Source organism: Polistes fuscatus, unplaced genomic scaffold (assembly GCF_010416935.1).
Source record: "Polistes fuscatus isolate 324 unplaced genomic scaffold, CU_Pfus_HIC Scaffold15, whole genome shotgun sequence".
Taxonomy (NCBI): Eukaryota; Metazoa; Arthropoda; class Insecta; order Hymenoptera; family Vespidae; genus Polistes; species Polistes fuscatus.
This window is the reverse complement of record NW_025113053.1, coordinates 58,753-82,716: the sequence shown is the minus strand read 5'-3', so window position 1 is coordinate 82,716 and position 23,964 is coordinate 58,753. Positions and strand designations below refer to the sequence as shown.

At 26.3% G+C, this 23,964-nt stretch overlaps 2 protein-coding genes across 2 annotated transcripts; both read left to right on the top strand.

The window, feature by feature from the left end:
* Positions 1-1,686: 1,686 nt before the first annotated feature.
* Positions 1,687-6,189, top strand: LOC122514622. Its single transcript, XM_043631557.1, has 7 exons — positions 1,687-1,974; positions 4,730-4,920; positions 5,079-5,255; positions 5,379-5,495; positions 5,583-5,625; positions 5,902-5,991; positions 6,088-6,189. The coding sequence occupies exons 1-7, from the start codon at positions 1,687-1,689 to the stop codon at positions 6,187-6,189; spliced, it is 1,008 nt and encodes a 335-aa protein (XP_043487492.1).
* A 9,252-nt stretch (positions 6,190-15,441) lies between these two features.
* LOC122514621 (putative gustatory receptor 28b) lies at positions 15,442-19,283 on the top strand. Its single transcript, XM_043631556.1, has 9 exons — positions 15,442-15,467; positions 15,539-15,793; positions 15,910-16,162; positions 16,241-16,308; positions 18,260-18,406; positions 18,527-18,773; positions 18,870-18,944; positions 19,017-19,106; positions 19,182-19,283. Exons 1-9 carry the CDS (start codon positions 15,442-15,444, stop codon positions 19,281-19,283), a joined length of 1,263 nt encoding a protein of 420 aa, XP_043487491.1.
* Positions 19,284-23,964: the final 4,681 nt, after the last annotated feature.

Here is a 23,964-nt window from a genome sequence, read left to right as displayed (position 1 = left end):
CTTTCATCGTCGTACCATAAGATGCATTCGAGATTACAAGTGGCGAGTCAAAAATTAAATAGAAGTAGAAAATTATTACGTACGATCAGGTGAGTAATTACGATGAACATTACATTTAATATTAACTTTTTTATTATAATAATTTGATATATTTATATTAATATTTATATGATTTAGACAAATTCATTTGGAATTATACAGAATATCGAAAAGTTTTGGTAATATGTACGGTATACAAATGTCATTGGAAATAGCAGTATGTATTATGTGTAACACTCATTTATTATATCATCTTTATGATAACTTTTTGAGTCAACAATTTAGCAACGGTGGGAAAAATTTTCTTTTATTTACCACGATTACGGCTTGTTTGCAATATACTATTAGAATTTTTGCAGTTAATTATATATGCGACAGAACAACGGAAGAGGTATGCGATAAAATATTTATCAGTTATTACTTTTATTTCATAATATTATCGTGATTTTTTTTTTTTAGGCCGAACGTACGAACGAAATTATTCATACTTTTTATGGAAAAAATCCGGATCCTGTGATACGAAAAGAGGTTAATAATATTATTATTAAATATTTCGCAGAAATTTATATATTATTATATTTTATTATATATTTTAAATATTATTTATTTATTATATTAAATATTATATTAATTAATATATTATTATATTTCAATTATGTTATTTGTTTTTTACAGATTGAAGTATTTTCTATAGAATCGATGCAATGTCATAATTAAATATTTCGAATAATTTAAATGATGATTTTAATTATGTTATTTGTTTTTTTACAGGTAGAAATATTTTCTATACAATTGATGCAATGTCATACCTCGTATTCGGCGTTCGGTTTATATAATTTTGGTTGCAAACACATTTGTTCGGTACGTACAGTTTTTTTCTTTTAATGTTATAAATTGCATACCAAAAATTATATTACTTTTATAATAAAACATTTACAAACATTTCTATTCTTCAGTGTATCGGTGTAATCGTTACGTATGTGGTTATCATGGCACAAGTAGGTAATTCCTTAAAAAAAGGATAATAAATCACTATTATTGTATGTATAATACATTATGTATATGTATCATATTATATTACGTATATCACATATTGTATTTACAAGTTGTGATTTCTACGAGATGATGGAAACAAGATTTAAAAAATAAAAATAAACGTGACCGAGAATAGAAAGAAACAAAATTTAATTCGCCTGTTAAAGAAAAATCTGTAAAGCGTAAAAACCGTTTGTTCTTTTTGAGAAGTTATATTTCTTTTGGCGCGTTTGGGAAAATGTGATGGGAGTGGAATTTTTCCTTTACCTATAACGCATATATAACAAAGAAATAGTTTTATCGATTAGATGACTAGTAAAACGTCTGTGTCGACAAATTTGTATTCATAACGTTTAAACCTTTCATAGATATCTCATCGTATATATAAATCGTTCCTGTTTAATAAAATAAAAAAAAGTAAAACGAAAAAGAAAGAAGATTAAAATTATTGGTCTGTTGAAATTAAATTTTCTTTTTTTTTTTTACTGTACAATAGTACGTGATTGGATTTAAAAAAAAAAAAAGAAAACAAAGAAACTAACCTGTCAAATTGCAATGAGACGTTTAATGGAAATATTTATAAAAAAAACCAAAGTTCGTAGTATATTTAAAATGGGGAGAACACGATCGAAAACATTATACGATGTTTTACGACCGTTCAACGTTTCGAGTATTATATTTGGATTACGACTATTCCAAATGCCACGAAATCATTCAAGATCTATACTTAGTTGGTTTTATTCGACGTTATGGTACGGTCTACATCTTTACATTTGGCAGTATCAAAAAAAATATATTAAACATTCCAGTTATTTTGACAAAACTGTGAGTGGAATTTTAGAGATGATAAATCTTATCGAAATATTTGTTATATTGATGAAAGGATTACATATGACTGAGGTAAGTTTCGGTATAATTTTATTATAAATAAATAAATATATATATTTATTAAAAATATTAATCGATAGTTCTTTTCTTTCTTTTTCAAATGAATTATGCGCAGTCATTGAAATTATGCGTAAAAAGAATGCACGAAATCGACAAAACATTGAAGGCATTAGGTTCGTTATCATCGTTCGATCAAATTTATAGAAAAACTATCATCGAAGCGATAGCTTTTATATTACTTAATGTAATTCTTCTCGCTTCGTATACCTTCGAGCAGAAATCGATACATTCGATGGATTTTCTACCGTTACAATTTTATTTATCATTTTTTCAATATACTTATGTATTTATCGTCGAATTTTTACTAATTTTTGAATTCTGCACGATGTTTAGGTATGTAACAATATGAAATATTTATTCTTTATTATTATTACTAATCAAATTTGAAACAATAGGTCCATCAAATCGGAATTCAAAAGATCAAACGATTTATTAAGCGACATCAATATTTTACCAATTTCTTCTATTGCATTGGAATTAACGGAAAAAACGTTTACCATTGATTCCAATAAGATATTTAACATTCAATCTTCATTAAATAGAATGCATTCACGATTGCAAGTTAAAAGTTACATATTAAATCGTAGTAGAAAGTTATTACGAGCTACCAGGTTAATATTACATTTTATAAATATAATTATTTCGAATTATATCTCAAATTCAAATGTTTGTATTTTGTAGACAAATTCATTTGGAATTATGCAGAATATCGGCAAGTTTTGGTAATATGTACGGTATACAAATGTCATTGCAAATAGTAACATGTATTTCGTGTAACATAAATATAATATACGTTATGTATAAACAATATTCGAGCGAAACAAATAAAAACGTTGACATTAATTTTCAATTGGTTACTGCGATTTTAGTCTGTTTAACATATTCGATCAAAATCTTTGTAATTAATTACATATGCGACAAAACAAAGGAAGAGGTATGGTATTTAAACATTTATTATTAATTATTACTTTTATTTCATAATTATCGTGATTGTTTTTTTCAGGCTGAACGTACCAAAGAAATTATTCATACATTTTATGCAAATAATACGGATTGCGAAATAAAAAGAGAGGTTAATAATATATTGGGAAATATTTGAAGATTAATTTAATTAATAATAATTATTTTGTTTACACAGGTGGAAATATTTTCATTGCAAATGATGCTATGTCAATCTTCCTATTCCGCATTCGGTTTATTTAATTTTGGTCGCAAATACATTTGTTCGGTTGGTAAAATTAATTTACCTATAAATTAAATTAAAAAATATACGAACAATAATTACAAATCATAATTATATTTTGCGTTGTATTCTTCAGTGTATTGGGGTCATCACGACATACGCGGTTATCATGGTACAAGAAAGTAATTCGTTAAGAAAATAATCCTAAATCACAATGATACTTTTCATTCCTGTAAATGTATAAATGTATTACTATTAAACAATATATTGAGTAAATTTTTACTCGAAATCTCTCATTGTACAAGCTTTATTCATTTTTATTCTTTTAAATATTGTTATTAATGCTATTCTTGTGATTTAATTTTGTTTTTTTTTTAAATTAATATTAGACAAATTATTGAAAATTATTTAATTAGATTATTTTGTACTTAAAATACATGTGCTCCGTAAATAGATATTATTATACATTTCAGAACTTACCAAAAAAGGAACAAAACTGTATAAATGATTACAAAATTTACATACTTAAATAATTCATTTGCATAAATAAAAGCAATAATCAAAAATAAAAAAAGAGAGAACTTTTGAATTTTATAAACAATCCATCAAATAATATTAGGCTACGTTTTTCATTACATTTTTCAACTTATTGAGTATAACCAGAAAAAAATAATAAAAATAAGAAAGAATTACAGAATAAGAGAGAAGTTAGGGTAGAGACAAAAGATAATACTTTTCAAATGAATAATTTATTATTAGATTCTATCCGGAAAAAACTCAATTCCCTTTAGTAGGTTTCAACAAGAAAAAAAAACAAAAGAATAAAAGATAATTCTATTCACTTTTTACGCCAACATGATTAACAAAAAATATTCTATACTAAGGTAAATATAATGCGAGCAATAAGTTGAACATTAGTAGTGTCACTGCAAAACTTCGCAGAGAATATTCCAATATTTCCTTCTTTCTAAACGAACCTATAAAACCAAGTTCGTATTTATTATTAGGAAATTAAAGTTCTAAACAGCAAGTTTAAATTTTCAATGCAACGTTCGAACTTCGTTCAACGATCAGTGGAGTTGTTGCAAATAATTGGTGTCTTCGACTAAACAAAAAAATAATAAAAGTTATTTTATCGAAGAATTTATTGTAACAATGTTTATATCGAAAGAATTTCGACGTAGCATTAAACCATTGGTAATATTAAATTCAATTTTTACGACCGGTTTAGTTGAATATTACTTCGATAATAAAATAAATGCGATTGGTATAATTTATGCTTTATTTTCTAACACTATGTATGTACTGATATTCTTACAATATCCATTTCACTATTCGTATTTTTTTAAACAAGACATACCGACTTTTGCGAAAGCAATGTATAAAATCTACAGATACGCCGAATTCATATCTTTTTTATTTACGAGTATTGCTGGGATTCTAAGAAGAAAGGTAAGATTTTGTCATTATTTTAAAATATTTCATTTGTATAGATTAGAATGATTTTTATTTTATATTTTGTAGAAAACAAGACGTATTATGTTACAAGTGGACACTTGTAATAAAAATATGAATAAATTGAATATACCAATGAATTGGCCTAAATGTTATAAACAACAGTGTTACTTAGTGATATTATTGGCTTTTATAACAATTACTATGATACTTATGAGTTTTCGATCATTAGAATATATGAATTATAATTTTTGGAAAATGTTAATTTACGTTTACCTTCGAAGATTTCCTTTTATCTTACTATTAATTACAGATACTTCCTTTATATTCTGGATAAGGCAAGAAAATTATGAAATATATTACGCAAAATAATTAAATATTTGTCAAATCTTTTAATGAACCATATACTATTCGATAGATATATCAAAATAAAATTAAATCAATTAAATGTACTATTAAAAAGTATGCTAAATACCACTATCGATTTGCCACAACATAAAAGAGTTTTTCAAATTTGGAATAATGATTTTCTTGCATCTGGGGTTCATAGAACGTGTAAATCGAACAAAAATATTGCAAAACTAAGAAAAATTAGGTAATTATACTAAAAACAACAGTTCTAAAGATTACAATATTCGGGAAGGCCCTTAGAAATATAATTTCACGAAAGGATTATTTTAAATAAATATAAATGAAATATATTTATTGTTTGTTCAAGGGAAATACATCTGGAATTAATAAAATGTGCGAGGCATATAAACGATGCTTATGGTTTACATAATTTAATGTCAGTATCGGCAGGTTTTATTTTAATCACAGCAGCGACCTATAATCAGTACTATTATATAAAATCCATGGACTATCGTCAGCATCTCTATATAACTGTGGTTTATTCGTATTTGACTCTTTATTATTTATTCAGGGTTTTCATAGTATGCTACGTATGCGAATCAACTGCAACCGAGGTATGTTACTTAAATTTTCGTTGTTTTCATCTTACGTTTATTTATTTATAATAAACATTTTATCTCAAAGTTTCACGAAAGAAATGCTAAACGAAATGATTATTTTTATATCATTTTTTTTCTCATTTTTACATGCAACGAATACGGGAGATATTCTCTGCGAATTGCACGAACCATCAACCAGCATTGAGTTTCGTGAAGAGGTAATAAATAATTATCCCATATTTTACGCGAAATCAAATTGAAATAGCTTACGATACGTTTTTTCTTTTTAAGGTTTACAACTTCACATTGCAACTCGTTCAAAATCCATTGTCATTTACCGCTTGTGAATTTTTCGATCTCAACAATGGACTGTTTTATAGTGTACGTATCGAAATGTAATTCTTATTGTATTAATTTTTTAGATTCACATTTAGATAGTAGATCATTAAAGTATTGCATATTTTTTGCATTTTATAGGTAATCGGTGGCGTCACAACTTATCTCGTTATTCTCATTCAAATCGGTGGAACACCAATCCCAATTTCCTATCTCAATTCTTCGGAATCAACTAATTATTGATTATTATACAAGACGTCTAAGAATATTAGTTCATTATAGTCAAATATTCATGATAATATGCAACACCTGTATTTGTTTTTATACCAAATGCACTATTGTTTTTTATTATGACACTGTTCACTATCGTAAATTGATCGTATAAATGATAAATATATTACTATTAAAAAATATATTGAACGAATTTTAATTTGAAATTTAATTTTAAAAGTGATAATAATAGTTTTATACTTGTTTTTTCAATCTCTTTAAATATTTTTATTACTGATATATTGCTTACTCTTATTATCTGATTTTGTATTTCAGTCTTTATAGGGAATTTGCATTGTGTCCGAATCGTTTCGCTTATTTATTCTTTCGATTGTATTTGCTATGCTATAAATTATTCGATATAGTGGTAGATATTGATTAAACGCAAAAAGTAATCAACTACACAGGTCTTTTAGCATCGCATTCGAGAAACTCCTCCACATAACAATAATATCCTTCGAAGAGGTCTCATCGAACATTCTTTGTGTTTTTTATTGCATAAAAGAACAAGAAGCAAGGCAGAACTAACGAAAGCTGTGTTATTTTCAATTGCACATATCGATAAAACACAAAATACGCGTTTCGGTCGCGGGGAATCCGCAAAGACGGCAAAGTTGCAATGATAAATTTAATAGAAATGTTTATAAAAAAAGGAAAAGTGAATGGAAAATCTAAAATCGAGAAAATTCCATCGAAAAGTGTAAACGACGTACTACGACCGATTTACATTTTAAGTACTATCTTTGGATTACGCGTGTTCGAATTTCCACGTAATTATTCGCGACCGATACTTAGTTTCATTTATTCTATGTCATTATTTGCTCTGTCTCATTCTTGTTGGTTTTTTCGTGAAAACCGAATGATAATAATAAATACGAATAATATTGATGGAATTTTAAATATCATTTTTTCGATTGTTATTTCAATTGTCGCACTTATTCAACTTTTATTTGGATTGTACCACAGTAACGTAAGTCTGACATAAAGATAAATTTATAATAAATTAATATTATTAAAATTTTTTAATGAAATTAATGAATTAATTTTTTCTGAACTGATAAATATGCAGTCATCGAAAATATGTGGAAAAAGAATAAACGAGATCGACGAGACGCTTCAAACGCTAGGATCATCCTCATATTTCAACAACATTCATAAAACAACGATATATGAAATTACGATTTTTTTCATTTACATATTTATATTACACATTGTAGTCGCCGCTGAATTAATTTTATATACTACCTTTAATAAAATCGATATTTTTTTCCTAAGTGCCTGTATAATTTTATCTTTGTATGGTTCTTTTGTAGAATATATACCGATGAATTATTTTATTACTGTTGTAAGGTAAGTAATGATCGTAAGAATTATAATAGCAATTTTTTTTCCTTATGAATTAAAAAATCTTCGAAACGCATAGGTGCATTAAATCGGAATTTCAACGTGGAAACGAACTTCTAAGCGACGTTAGCGTTTTACCGATTTCATCTATCGCATCGGAAATAATTGATCGCAAAGAAAACGACGATGGTTCGTTATACATTGAACGATCGCTTCCTGTAAATTCGAAAAAATTATTTACCTCCGTACATTCGTCAAAACGCCAAACGCAGTCCAAGTTGCAAGTTGCTAATTATAAATTAAAGAGAAGTAAAATACTTTTACGAACGATCAGGTGAGACTTATAATAAAAATATTATTTATAAATTATGTAAATACTACAATATATAAAATATATATAATAAATTTATATATATATATATATATATATTTATATTTAGACAGGTACATCTAGAATTATACAGAATTTCTAAAAATTTTAGTAATATGTACGGTATACAAATATCATTAGAAATTGCAATATGCGTTTCAAGTACTGTATGTATCTTATACGATTATTATGAAAAATACATCCAAGAAATATCTAGCATGATGAGCCTGACTTTTAAATTTCTTGTAATGATTTTATATTTTTTTCAATATGCTACGAGAATCTATATGGTTAATTACGTCTGCAATAGTGCGACGAATGAGGTAAGAAAAAAGAATTCTCTCTTTTCTTTTTATTATTATTATTTATTTAATTATTTGATGATCTTTTTTCTTGTTTAGGCTAAACGTACTAATGAAATCATTCACACGTTTTATGGGAAAAGTATGGACGAAGAAATAAAAAGAGAGGTTAACATTATTGTTAAATATTTTCAAGAATAATTTAATGTATACTATTTAATTAATACTAATTATTACTATATTGTTTACAGGTAGAGATATTTTCTATGCAAATGATGCAATTTCGGAACGCGTACTCCGCATACGGTTTACATAGTTTTGATTGCAAACAAATTTGCTCGGTTGGTACTATTACTTATTTTGAATCACGTTAGCATAAGAAAAATGAATAATAATTTATTTATTTATTCCTCAGTGTCTAGGTATTATAACGACATACCTGGTAATATTGATACAAGTAGCTGATTCAATTAAGTTAAATCACGAATCGGTATAGTGCTTCTTTATTCTTATAAATTGAATAAGCAAATTATACAAACATAATTATATAAACTTTCAATATAAACAATTATATAAAAAAGTTATATAAACTTTTATTAATCAACTTTATTATGTAAAATACTTCGAAAAGAAAATATATTTGATTTAAATAGTATTCAACTTCAATACCGATTGAATATACAAATATTCTCGGCAATTTGCAATAGCAGTATTTTTTTTTATACCAAGTGCACTATGGTTTTTTATTATTGTACACTATGACGCTTCTCACTATCGTAAATTGTGTGTATAAATGATAAATATGTTACTATTAAAAAAAATTAAAAAGTTATAAATTATTCGATAGAATGGTAGATATTGATCAAACGCAAAAAGTAATCAACTAAACGAGTCTCTTAACGTTGCATTCGAGAAACTCCTATGCATTACTATAATATCCTTCGAAGACGTCTCATCGAACTTCCTTTGTCTTTTTTATTGCATAAAAGAACAAGAAGCAAGGCAAAACTAACGAAAGCTGTGGTATTTTCAATTGCACATATCGATAAAACACGGAATACGCGTTCCGGTCGCGGAGAATCCGCAAAGACGGCAAAGTTGCAATGATAAATTTAATAGAAATGTTTCTAAAAAAAGGAAAAGTTAATGGAAAATCTAAAATCGAGAAAATTCCATCGAAAAGTGTAACCGAAGTATTACGACCGATTTACATTTTAAGTATTATCTTTGGATTACGCGTGTTCGAATTTCCACGCAATCATTCGAGACCGATACTTAGTTTCATATATTCGATGTTACTTTTATTTTTTTCTTGGAATTACACTAAAATCCAGATGAAGAAAACCCATATATTTCATATCGCCGGTTTAATAGGCTTTTTGTTCTTAAACGTAAATTTTATTGTGATATTTATTTGTCTCGTATTGGGATTATACCACACCGAGGTAAGCTTCTGATATATATTTATTATAAATTCATAATAATATAATTTTTTTAATGAAATTCATAAATTAATTCTTTTTGGAAACGTAATGCATACAGTCATCGAAAATATGTGTAAAAAGAATAAACGAGATAGACAAGACGTTGCAAAACTTAGGTTCTTCGTCATCTTTCAACAACATTTACAAAATAACAATAAGGGATTTGACGATTGCTTTCTTCTATTTATTGTTATTCTTCGCATTGATTATATTAGGAAAGATTTTGACAAATAAAATGATTTATAAAACAGCAGCATTATATTTAACTTTTGTTCAATACACGTATATATTTATGGTGGAATTTTTAATGTTGTTTCAATTTGTAACTATTGTAAGGTAAGTAATTATCCTTAGTATTACATTAGAAAATTTTTTTTGCTTATGAATTAAAAAATCTTCGAAACGCGTAGGTGCATTAAATCGGAATTTCAACGTGGAAACGAACTTCTAAGCGACGTTAGCGTTTTACCGATTTCATCAATCGCATCGGAAATAATTGATCGCAAAGAAAACGACGATGGTTCTTTATACATTGAACGATCGCTTCCTGTAAATTCGAAAAAATTATTTACCTCCGTATATTCGTCAAAACGTCAAACGCAGTCCAAGTTGCAAGTTGCTAATTATAAATTAAAGAGAAGTAAAATACTTTTACGAACGATCAGGTGAGACTTATAATAAAAATATTATTTATAAATTATATAAATACTACAATATATAAATATAATATAAAAATATTATTTATATAATCCATGAAATAGTGTTTCTATTTCTTTTCTAGACAGGTACATCTGGAATTATACAGAATTTCTAAAAATTTTAGTAATATGTATGGTATACAAATATCATTAGAAATTGCAATATGCGTTTGTTTTAATACGTTCGATTTATACAGTTTTTACGGAAAGTATAAGGAAGAAATAAATAACACTATTGATCTGACTTTTCAATCTATTTTAACGATATTATTTTTCCTTCACAATGCTATAAGAATTTTTATGGTTAATTACGTCTGTAATAGTACGGCGAATGAGGTAAGAAAAAAGTATTCTCTCTTTTCTTTTTATTATTATTATTTATTTAATTATTTGATGATTTTTTTTCTTGTTTAGGCTAAACGTACTAATGAAATCATTCATACGTTTTATGGAAAAAGTATGGACGAAGAAATAAAAAAAGAGGTTAATTTTATTATCGAATATTTTCAAGATTAATTTAATGTATACTATTTAATTAATACTAATTATTACTATATTGTTTACAGGTAGAAATATTTTCCATTCAAATGATGCAGTTTCGGAACGCGTATTCCGCATTCGGTTTCTATAACTTTGATTGCAAACAAATTTGTTCGGTTGGTACAATTACTTATGTTGAATTACGTTAGCATAATAAAAATGAATAATAATTTATTTATTTATTCCTCAGTGTCTTGGTATTATAACGACATACCTGGTAATATTGATACAAGTAGCTGATTCAATTAGACATAAATTATAAATTGGTATAATGCTTCTTAATCTTATAAATTGAATAAACAAATTAAATAAACATAAATATATAAACCTTTAATATAAACAATTATGACGTCATGTGAATGTTTAGGAATAAATGTTTTTTTTTATAGAAATAAAAACATTAAATAAAAAAATAAATAATATAATTCATTATACGATAAAAATAGATAAATTTTTAACGGATAGTTTTCTTCGTGAAAAAATTAGACATGTTAAATAAAAAATAAATGAAACGAACGATGTAGACAATGTATCAAAGAATTTTATGTTAAGTTTCTCATTATATATAAATATACTTATTGCATGTTAACAGAAAAAAGAAAATATAAAAAGAAGAAAGAATAAAACAGGTAAGAAAAGGGAGATAGAAGATAATACTTTTCTAATAAATAATTTGTTATTAATTTCTATCAACAAAACACTCAATTCCCGTTAATAGGTTTCCAGTAGAGAAGAAAACAAATTACAAAGAGTAATTCCATTCACTTTCTACACTATCATGATTAAAAAACAATATTCTATACTAACGTAAATATAATGCAAGCAGTAAGTCAAACATTAGCAGTGTCACTGCAAAGCTTCGCATAGAATATTCCTACATTCCCTTTATTCTAAACGAACCTATAAAACCAAGTTCGTATTTATTATCAACAAATAAAAGTTTTAAACAGCAAGTTTAAATTTTTAATGCAACGTTCGAACTTCGATCAACGATCAGTGGAGTTGTTGCAAATAATTGGTGTCTTCGACTAAACAAAAAAATAATAAAAGTTATTTTATCGAAGAATTTATTGTAGAAATGTTTCTATCGAAAGAATTTCGACGTAGCATTAAGCCATTGGTAATATTAAATTCAATTTTTACGACCGGTTTAGTTGAATATTACTTCGATAATAAAATAAACGCGATTGGTATAATTTATGCTTTATTTTCTAACACTATGTATGCATTGATATTCTCACAATTTCCTTCAAATTCTTCGATTGTTGCTCAAGTGGGCGAAACGAGTTATGTTCAGTCTTCCTATGAAATATACAAATATATCGAATGCACATATTTATTATTTACGAATACCGTTGGGATTTTGAGAAGAAAGGTGAGGTTGTGTCATTATTTTAAAGTATTTTATTTATATAGATTAGAATGATTTTTCTTTTTCTTTTGTAGAAAACAAAACGTTTTATGTTGCAAGTGGACACTTGTAATAAAAATATGAATAAATTGAATATCCCGATGAATTTGTCTAAATGTTTTAAACAACAGTGTTACATAGTGATATTAGTAATTTTTATATCAATTTCTATGTTACTTACGAGTATACGATCGTTACAATATTTACATTATAATTTCGGGCAAATTTTAATTTACCTTTACCTTCGAAGAATTCCTTTTATTCTATTATTAATAACAGATACAACTATTATATTCTGGATAAGGCAAGAAAATTGTTTAATATATTGCACAAAACTAATAAATAATTGTCAAATTTTTTAATGAACCATATATTATTTAATAGATACATCAAAATAAAATTTAGTCAATTGAATGAACTATTAAAAAGTATGCTAACTACCACTATCGATTTGCCACAACATAAAAGAGTTTTTCAAATTTGGAATAATGATTTTCCTGCAACTGATGTTTATGGAACGTGTAAATCGGACAAAAATATTGCAAAAATAAGAAAAATTAGGTAATTATACTAAAAACAATTGTCCTAAAGATTAAAATATTTGGGAAGCACCTGAGTAATATGATTTTATGAAAGGATTATTTGAAATAAATGTAAATTAAATATATGTTTCGTGTTTTCAAGGGAAATTCATCTGGAATTAATAAAATGTGCAAAGAATATAAACGATGCTTATGGTTTGCATATTATAATGTCAATATCAACAGCATTTATAGTAATCACAGCATCGTCTTTCAATGAGTACTATTATGTACAATCCATGAGCTTTGATGAGTATCTGTATATATCTTTGCTTTTTACGTATTGGAACCTTTATCATATACTCAGAGTTTTCATAGTATGCCACGTATGCGCATCAACTGCAACCGAGGTATGTTACTTAAATTTTCCTTGTTTTCATCTTACGTTTTTTATTTATAATAAACATTTTATCTCAAAGTTTCACGAAAGAAATGCTAAACGAAATGATTATTTTTATATCGTTTTTCTTTTCATTTTTACATGCAACGAATACGGGAGATATTCTCTGCGAATTGCACGAACCGTCAACGAGCATTGAATTTCGTCAAGAGGTAATAAATAATTATCGCATATTTTACGTGAAATTGATTGAAATAGCTTACGATACGTTCTTTTTTTTATTCAAGGTTTACAACTTCACATTGCAACTCGTTCAGAATCCATTGTCATTTACCGCTTGTGGTTTTTTCGATCTTAACAATAGACTTATTTATGGTGTACGTATTCTATTGATTTGTTAGATTCACATTTAGATGGTAGACCATTAAAGTATTGCAAATTTTTGGATTTTATAGGTAATCAGTACCGTCATAACTTATCTCGTTATTCTCATTCAAATCGGTGGCAGTCCAATGCTAATTTTCCATACCAATTCTACGGAATTAACTAATTAATGATTATTATACAAGACGTCTAAGAATCTTTATTCGTTACAGTCAAATATTCTCGTCAATACGCAAAACCTTTATTTTTCTTTATACCAAGTGCACTATTGTTTTTATCATTGTACTCAATAAAACTGTTCACTATCGTAAGTTGTATATAAATGATATATAAATATATTAATATTAAAAAATATATTGTACGAAATTTTACTTCAAATTTAATTGTAAAAGTGAATTAATAGTTTTATACTTGTCTTTCCAATCCTTTTAATTATTTTTACTACTGCATTTGCCTACAGTTATGATCTGATTTTTTTTTTTTATTAATATTAGACCAGTTATTGAAAAATATTAAATAAGCTTATTTTGTACATAAAATACAGGTTATTATACACATTTATATACCTCCACATTTTTATTTAGATTTCATCATTTACACTTTTTTCTGAAATAACTATAGCTCCTTATTTTTGCTTACTTTTCGATAGACCAGAATATAATTTTAATCCTGCTAACGTATCTATAATACACGTTTTTTTTAATACGGTTTTCAAGTAGGATATTTACCATATATGAACAAATTATTGTGTATGCGCTTATTTATCCTTTTGGCTGCATTTGCAAAGTTATAAATTATTCGATAGAATGGTAGATATTGATCAAACGCAAAAAGTAATCAACTAAACGAGTCTTTTAACGTTGCATTCGAGAAACTCTTACGCATTACTATAATATCCTTCGAAGACGTCTCATCGAACTTTCTTTGTGTTTTTTATTGCATAAAAGAACAAGAAGAAAGGCAGAACTAACGAAAGCTGCGGTATTTTCAATTGCGCATATCGATAAAACACGGAATACGCGTTCCGGTCGCGGAGAATCCGCAAAGACGGCAAAGTTGCAATGATAAATTTAATAGAAATGTTTCTAAAAAAAGAAAAAGTGAATGGAACATCTAAGATCGAGAAAATTGCATCGAAAAATGTAAAAGACGTACTACGACCGATTTACATTTTAAGTAGAATCTTTGGATTACGCGTGTTCGAATTTCCACGTAATCATTCGCGACCGATACTTAGTTTCATTTATTCTATGTCATTATTTGTTCTGTCTCATTTTTGTTGGTTTTATCATGAAAACCGAATAACAATAAGAAATAGGATTAATATTGATAACCTTATAGTTTGCATTTTTTCGATTGTTAATTCAATTGTGGTACTTATTCAACTTTTATTTGGATTATACCACAGTAACGTAAGTCTAACATAAAGATATATTTATAATAAATTAATATTATTAAAATTTTTCTAATGAAATGAATTAATTAATTTTTTTGGAACTGATATATATATATACAGTCATCGAAAATATGTGGAAAAAAAATAAACGAGATCGACGAGACGCTTCAAACGCTAGGATCATCCTCATATTTCAACAACATTCATAAAAGAACGATATACGAAATTACGATTTTTTTCATTTACACGTTTATATTAAACATAGTAATCGCAACTGGAATAATTTTACATAACCCCTTTAATGATATCAGAATTTTGTGGGTATTTTCCTGGACATTTTTTTATGTGTATAATGCTTTGGTGCAATATATACCGATGATTGATTTTATAACTGTTGTAAGGTGGGTAATGATCGTAAGTATTATATTAGCAATTTTTTTTGCTATGAATGAAAAATCTTCGAAACGCATAGGTGCATTAAATCGGAATTTCAACGTGGAAACGAACTTCTAAGCGACGTTAGCGTTTTACCGATTTCATCAATCGCATCGGAAATAATTGATCGCAAAGAAAACGACGATGGTTCTTTATACATTGAACGATCGCTTCCTGTAAATTCGGAAAAATTATTTACCTCCGTATATTCGTCAAAACGTCAAACGCAGTCCAAGTTGCAAGTTGCTAATTATAAATTAAAGAGAAGTAAAATACTTTTACGAACGATCAGGTGAGACTTATAATAAAAATATTATTTATAAATTATGTAAATACTACAATATATAAATATAATATAAAAATATTATTTATATAATCCATGAAATAGTATTTCTATTTCTTTCTTAGACAGGTACATCTGGAATTATACAGAATTTCTAAAAATTTTAGTAATATGTACGGTATACAAATATTATTAGAAATTGTAGTATGCGTTTCAAGTAATATTTATACCTTATACGATTTTTATGAAAAATATCTCCAAGAAATATCTGGCGTGATGAGCCTGAATTTTCAATTTGTTGTAATGATTTTATGTATTTTTCAATTTTCTACGAGAATCTGTATGGTTAATTACGTCTGCAATAATGCGACGAATGAGGTAAGAAAAAAGTATTCTCTCTATTCTTTTTATTATTATTATTTATTTAATTATTTAATGATTTTTTTTCTTGTTCAGGCTAAACGCACTAATGAAATTATTCATACGTTTTATGGAAAAAGTATGGACGAAGAAATAAAAAAGAGGTTAATTTTATTATCGAATATTTTCAAGATTAATTTAATTAATACTATTTAATTAATACTAATTATTACTATATTGTTTACAGGTAGAAATATTTTCCATGCAAATGATGCAGTTTCGGAACGCGTACTCCGCATACGGTTTACATAGTTTTGATTGCAAACAAATTTGCTCGGTTGGTACTATTACTTATTTTGAATCACGTTAGCATAAAAAAAATAAATAATAATTTATTTATTTATTCCTTAGTGTCTTGCTATTATGGCAACATACCTGGTAATATTGATACAAGTAGCTGATTCAATTAAACATAAATCATAAATCGGTATAGTGCTTCTTTATTCCTATAAATTGAATAAGCAAATTATATAAACAATTATATAAGCGGATTATATATACTTTCATTGATCAACTTTATTATGTAAAATGCTTTAGAAAGAAAATATATTTGATTTAATTCTTATTCTACTTTAATAACGATTGAATAAAATGCATTACGTGTCAGTAATTTTTTTTATTGATTTTTATTTCTCAATAACGTCATGTGAATGTTTAAGAATAAATTTATTTTTACCGAAAAAATAACATTAAATAAAAAAATTATACTATAGTTCATTATACGATACAAATAGATACATTTTTTTATGGAAAATTTTCTTTCCATAAATAAGATACATTATAAACGAAATGAACGATATAGACAATGCGTCGTATAATTATATGCTACGTTTTTCATTATACATTTCTACTTATTGCATGTTAACAGAAAAATAAAAAAGAAATATAAAAGAACGTAAGAATAAAAGAGGTTGGGAGGAGGAGGCAAAAGATAATACGCTGCTAGTGAATAATTTGTTATTAATTTCTATCCAGAGAAAAGTCAATTCCCGTTAGTAGGTTTCAAGTATAGAAAAAACAAATTACTATATACTAAAGTAAATAAAATGCAAGCAGTAAGTCAAACATTAGCAGTGTCACTGCAAAGCTTCGCACAGAATATTCCTATATTCCCTTTATTCTAAACGAACCTATAAAACCAAATTCGTATTTATTATTAACAAATTAAAGTTTTAAACAGCAAGTTGAAATTTTTAATGCAACGTTCGAACTTCGATCAACGATCAGTGGAGTTGTTGAAAATAATTGGTGTCTTCGACTAAACAAAAGAAAAATAAAAGTTATTTTATCGAAGAATTTATTGTAAAAATGTTTATATCAAAAGAATTTCGACGTAGCATTAAGCCATTGGTAATATTAAATTCAATTTTTACGACCGGTTTATTGGAATATTACTTCGATGATAAAATATATTCGATTGGTCTTATTTATGCTTTATTTTCTAACACTTTGTATGTATCGATGTTCTTAAAATTTCCATTTTATTCTTCGGTTTTTTTTAAACTGAGCACATCGAATTTTATTAAATCTACGTATGAAATTTACAAATATGTCGAATGCACATATTTCTTATTTACGAATACCGCTGGGATTTTAAGAAGAAAGGTAAGATTTTGCCATTATTTTCAAGCATTTCATTTATTTAGATTAGAATGACTTTTCTTTTTCTTTTGTAGAAAACAAGACGCATTATGTTACAAATGGACACTTGTAATAAAAATATGAGTAAATTGAATATACCAATGAATTTGTCTAAATGTTTTAAACAACAGTGTTACATTGTGATATTAATAACTTTTATATCAATTTCTATGTTATTTACGAGTATTCGATCTTTACAATATTTAAATTATAATTACGGGCAAACTTTAATTTACGTTTACCTTCGAAGAATTCCTTTTATTCTAGTATTAATTACAGATACAACTTTTATATTCTGGATAAGGCAAGAAAATTATGAAATATATTACACAAAATAAATAAATAATTGTCAAATTTTTTAATGAACTATATATTATTTAATAGATACATCAAAATAAAATTTAGTCAATTGAATGTATTATTAAAAAGTATGCTAACTACCACTATCGATTTGCCACAACATAAAAGAGTTTTTCAAATTTGGAATAATGATTTTCCTGCAACTGATCTTCATGGAACGTGTAAATCGGACAAAAATATTGCAAAAATAAGAAAAATTAAGTAATTATCCTATAAAACAATTGTCCTAAAGATTGAAATATTCGGGAAGCACTTGAGTAATATGATTTTATGAAAGGATTATTTAAAATAAATGTAAATCAAATATATTTTTTGTTCAAGGGAAATACATCTGGAATTAATAAAGTGTGCAGAGAATATAAACGATGCTTATGGTTTGCATATTTTAATGTCAGTATCAGCAGCATGTATAGTAATCACAGCATCTTCTTACATCGAGTATAGTTTTATAAAATCTATTGACTACTGTCAGAATCTCTTTATGTGTTTCTTTTTTCCCTATTGGATTATTTATCATGGATTGAAGATTTTCATAATATGTTACGTATGCGCGTCTGCTGCAACCGAGGTATGTTACTTAAATATTCGTTATTTTCATCTTACGTTTTTTATTTATATTAAACATAACGAAATGATTATTTTTATATCGTTTTTCTTTTCTTTTTTACATGCGACGAATACGGGAGATATTCTCTGCGAATTGCACGAACCTTCAACAAGCATTGAATTTCGTCAAGAGGTAATAAATAATTATCGTATAATTTACGCGAAATCAATTTGAATAGCTTACGATACGTTTTTTTTTTTTAAGGTTTACAATTTCACATTGCAACTCGTTCAAAATCCATTGTCATTTACCGCTTGTGGTTTTTTCGACCTCAACAATAGACTGATTTATAGAGTAAGTGTTAAAGTGAAATTCTTATTCTATTGATTATAGATCATTAAAATATCGCATATTTTATATATTTTATAGGTAATCGGTGGCGTCACAACTTATCTCGTTATTCTCATTCAAATCGGTGGAACACCAATCGAAATGTTCAATGCCAATTCTACAGAATCAACTAAATACTGACGTTTAAAAGTTTTAGTTCGTTACAGTCAAATATTTATGGTAATATGCAACACCTGTATTAATTTTTATACAAAGTGCACCATGGTTTTTTATTATTGTAAAAAAATATACATTATAAACAAAGAATAAACGAAACGAACGATGCTGACAATGCATCGAATAATTTGATGCTACGTTTTTCTTTATATCTTTCTACTTAATGCATTTTAACAGAAAGAAAAAAAAATATGGAAGAAAGAGAGAATAAAACAGGTGGGAAGGGATAGGCAAAAGATAATACTTTTCTAATAAAAAGTTTGTATATAATTTCTATCCGAAAAAAACTCAATTCCCTTTAGTACGTCTCAACTAGAGAAAAAACAAATGAATAAAGGATAATTCTATTCACTTTCTATGCTAGCATGATTAACAAAAAATATTCTATACTAAGGTAAATATAATGCGAGGAATAAGTTGAATTTTTGTAGTGTCACTGCAAAACTTCGCAGAGAATATTCCAATATACCCTTCTTTCTAAACTAACATATAAAACCAAGTTCGTATTTATTATTAACAAATTAAAGTTCTAAACAGCAAGTTTAAATTTTCAATGCAACGTTCGAACTTCGATCAACGATCAGTGGAGTTGTTGCAAAAAATTGGTCTCTTCGACTAGAAAATAAAAAAATAAAGCTTATTTTATCGAAGAATTTATTGTAGAAATGTTTCCATCGAAAGAATTTCGACGTAGCATTAAACCATTGGTAATATTAAATTCAATTTTTACGACCGGTTTATTGGAATATTACTTCGACGATAAAATCAATTCGATTGGTCTTATTTATGTTTTATTTTCCAACACTTTTTATGTATCGATGTTCTTAAAATTTCCTTTTTATTCTTCCGTTGTTTTCAAACTGAGCATATCGAGTTTTGTTCAATCTACGTATGAAATTTTTAAATATATCGAATGCATGTATTACATATTTACGAATACCGCTGGGATTTTAAGAAGGAAGGTAAGATTTTGTTATTATTTGAAAGTATTTTATTTATATAGATTAAAATATTGATTTTTATTTTCTCTTTTGTAGAAAACAAGACGTATTATTTTACAAGTGGATACTTGTAATAAAAATATAAATAAATTGAATATACCAATTAAATGGCCTAAATTTTATCAACAACAGTGTTTCCTAGTGATAATATTGGCTTTTATATTAATTTCTATGATACTTATGAGTTTTCGATCATTACAAAATTTAAATTATAATTACGGGCAAACTTTAATTTACCTTTACCTTCGAAGAATTCCTTTTTTCCTATTATTAATTACAGATACTTCTTTTATATTCTGGATAAGGCAAGAAAATTATGAAATATATTACACAAAAATAATAAATAAATGTGAAATTCTTTAATTAACAATATATTATTCAACAGTTATATCAAAATAAAATTTAATGAATTGAATGTACTATTAAAAAGTATGCTAAATACCACTATCGATTTGCCACAACATAAAAGAGTTTTTCAAATTTGGAATAATGATTCTCGTGCATCTAATGTTCATGGCACGTGTAAATCGGACGAAAATATTGAAAAAATAAGAAAAATTAGGTAATTATACTAAAAACAATTGTCCTAAAGATTACAATATTTGGGAAGCTTCTGAGTAATATGATTTTAGGAAGGTATTATTTGAAATAAATATAAATTAAACATATTTTTTGTTCCAAGGGAAATACATATGGAATTAATAAAGTGTGCAAAGAATATAAACGATGCTTATGGTTTACATAATTTAATGTCAATAACAACAGCATTTTTAGTAATCACAGGATCTTTTTACATTCAGTATAATTTTGTAAATTCTATTGACTGCTATCAGCATCTCTTTATGTGTTTATATTTTCCCTATTGGATTCTTTATTATGCGTTGAAGATTTTCACAATATGCTATGTATGCGCATCAACTGCAACCGAGGTATGTTACTCAAATATTCGTTTTTTTTTTCTTACTTTTTTTATTTAAAATACAAATTTTATCTCAAAGTTTTACGAAAGAAATGCTAAACGAAATAATTATTTTTATATCGTTTTTTTTTCTTTTTTACATGCAACGAATACGGGAGATATTCTCTGCGAATTGCACGAACCTTCAACCAGCATTGAATTTCGTGAAGAGGTAATAAATAATTATCGTATATTTTACGTGAAATCAATTTGAATAGCTTACGATACGTTTTTTTTATTTAAGGTTTACAACTTCACATTGCAACTCGTTCAAAATCCATTGTCATTTACCGCTTGTGGTTTTTTCGATCTCAACTATAGAATGATTTATGGTGTACGTATCGAAATGTAATTCTTATTCTATTAATTTTGTAGATTCACAGTTTTATGGTAGATCATTAAAATATCGCATATTTTTTGATATTTTCTAGTTAATCGGAAGCGTCACAACTTATCTCGTGATTCTCATTCAAATGGGTGATACACCGTCGATAAAAATTTTAGAAAATTCTACTGTTCCGCTTAATAACTAATTGTTAATAGATTTTCATTTGATTAACGAGTAAATATATATAAATATAAGTATAACGTATTCAAGAACGATTATTTAATTGTTAATTATTTGTGATCTAAATCATACATTTATTATATAAAGTGTAAGTAATAATAAATAAAATGTATACATAAATTTATTTTATTTTAAAAATTCGAAATATAATTCAGCGTGTAACGTGATTTAACGTTAATAAAATTGAAATATTAATTTCACACGACAAATTATATTAGAATATTATATCTATTTAATAATCAATATCTTTTTTTATTGTTCATCGTGTTACTCGAACTTTTTTTTCTATCAATAATAAATAAATAAATAAATTAAATTAAACTTAAAAATAACAAACGTAGGATAGAAAAGAAAGAAAAGATAATATATTTGCAATGAATCATTTCTTCTAATTTGATAGATGTAATAAAGTAAAGTAACCTTTTAGTTGGAATTCATCGAATAATCGAAACAAAAAACGTGAATTAAGGTCATAATAATATTCGATATAAAACGTAATAAGATGCAAGAAAGGTAACCGTGTTATAAAAGTGTCTTAGTGTAATTTCAAAACTCAACGGAGAATGTTCTACAATTGTTTCTATTAAATAATACTCGGAGAATAAATTTGTAATCGTTGTGTTTTTAAAAATAATAATAATAAGAAGAAAAGATTGTTATCTCGCGCGTGAAAAAAAATGTTTCAATCGGACGAATTTCGTCGTAGTATCAAACCGTTGATAATAAATAAAATAAAAATAAAATATTTATATTAAATAGATAAAAATTCTTCTATTCGTTATAGAAATATTGAAACGTACATCAATATAAAGTTCTTTTTTAAATAATGACCTTATTATCGATTTTTATTTAATAACGAGAAAATATAAATGGAAATATAAAGAAAAAGCATTTATCGGAATAACAACAAAGATAAAATATTAAATATTTATGAAGAAACAAAAAATGAGGGTGAAAAAAAATTACAGCTTTTATCTAAACTATACCTGAACTATATACCCATTACCAGGTAATATAATTACCTGAATAATAATGTCTATTAGAAAAACATTGAAGTATAATAAAATGGAAAGAACGATAGAAAGTATCAGTATTGTTCGAAGACTTCGCCAACGGGGGTTAAACTCGAAAATAAAGAAAATTAAGAAGAAAACAAAATTAAAAGTGAGAAAGAAAGAAAAAAGAAACTTTTTCCAAATGTTCCAATCAAAAGAATTTCAACGTTCGGTTATGCCGTTAATTATAACGAATTGTATCTTTTTAACCGGCCTGTTGGAATACTTCGCTGATAAAAAAATTCGTAGAATTGGTTTTGTTTATTTCATTTGTTGCGCAATTTATTATTTTACGTTAGCATGGAAGTTTACCAATTTGTACAGTATTCTTAAGGGTGAACAAGAAACCGAGGTCACTAGAATTATTTCTAAATTACAATTCAGTACTAACGTCATGTTATACGTCTTAGCAATTTTCAGTGGTTTGATCAGAAAAAAGGTAAAAAACAATTTTGTTAATATAATAATATATATAACATACGGTTAAATATTTTCATAAGATTAATATTATGCGAATTATACGTACGTGGATATAGATCGTTTTATTTTTTATTTTTCATTTACAGCGAATAACATTATTCTTAAAACAATTGGAAAATTGTAAACAACGGATGGACGAGTTGAATATTTCCCGAAATTATTCTTCCCTCTTCCGATTCCAATGTATCGCTGGTGTGATATTAATTTTAATAATATTAAGTTTAATTATAGCCGACAATTATTGGTTCATCCATATCAATTTACGGTTCGATTATAGCGCAAAGATTCAAGTATATTTTTTCGACAATTATTCAACCGTCATATATATAATCACTGAATTTACTTTTATATTTTGGATCAGGTAAGATTTTTCCTCTTTTTTTTTTATTTTATCTATTACAATAACGTTATTCGTATTATTAACAATTTGTTGTTTAAACAGGTATATCAAAAATAAATTAAATCAATTAAATGGCGTACTTAAAAGTATGCTTACGACAACCATTGATTCACCGCAACATAAACGAGTACTTCGAATGAAAGATAATTGGGAAAATGATATTTTGTTATCTAATATTTATGG

Bases quoted from the DNA above. Each gene is read 5' to 3' on its own strand.
- LOC122514622 (XM_043631557.1), top strand. From the start codon at position 1,687: ATGGGGAGAACACGATCGAAAACATTATACGATGTTTTACGACCGTTC. The intron at 1,975-4,729 runs GTAAGTTTCGGT...TATATTTTGTAG, and splicing joins AAGGATTACATATGACTGAG to AAAACAAGACGTATTATGTT. The intron at 5,626-5,901 runs GTATGTTACTTA...TTTCTTTTTAAG, and splicing joins GCGAATCAACTGCAACCGAG to GTTTACAACTTCACATTGCA.
- LOC122514621 (XM_043631556.1), top strand. From the start codon at position 15,442: ATGATTGATTTTATAACTGTTGTAAG. The intron at 18,774-18,869 runs GTATGTTACTTA...TTCTTTTCTTTT, and splicing joins GCGCGTCTGCTGCAACCGAG to TTACATGCGACGAATACGGG. The intron at 18,945-19,016 runs GTAATAAATAAT...TTTTTTTTTAAG, and splicing joins GCATTGAATTTCGTCAAGAG to GTTTACAATTTCACATTGCA.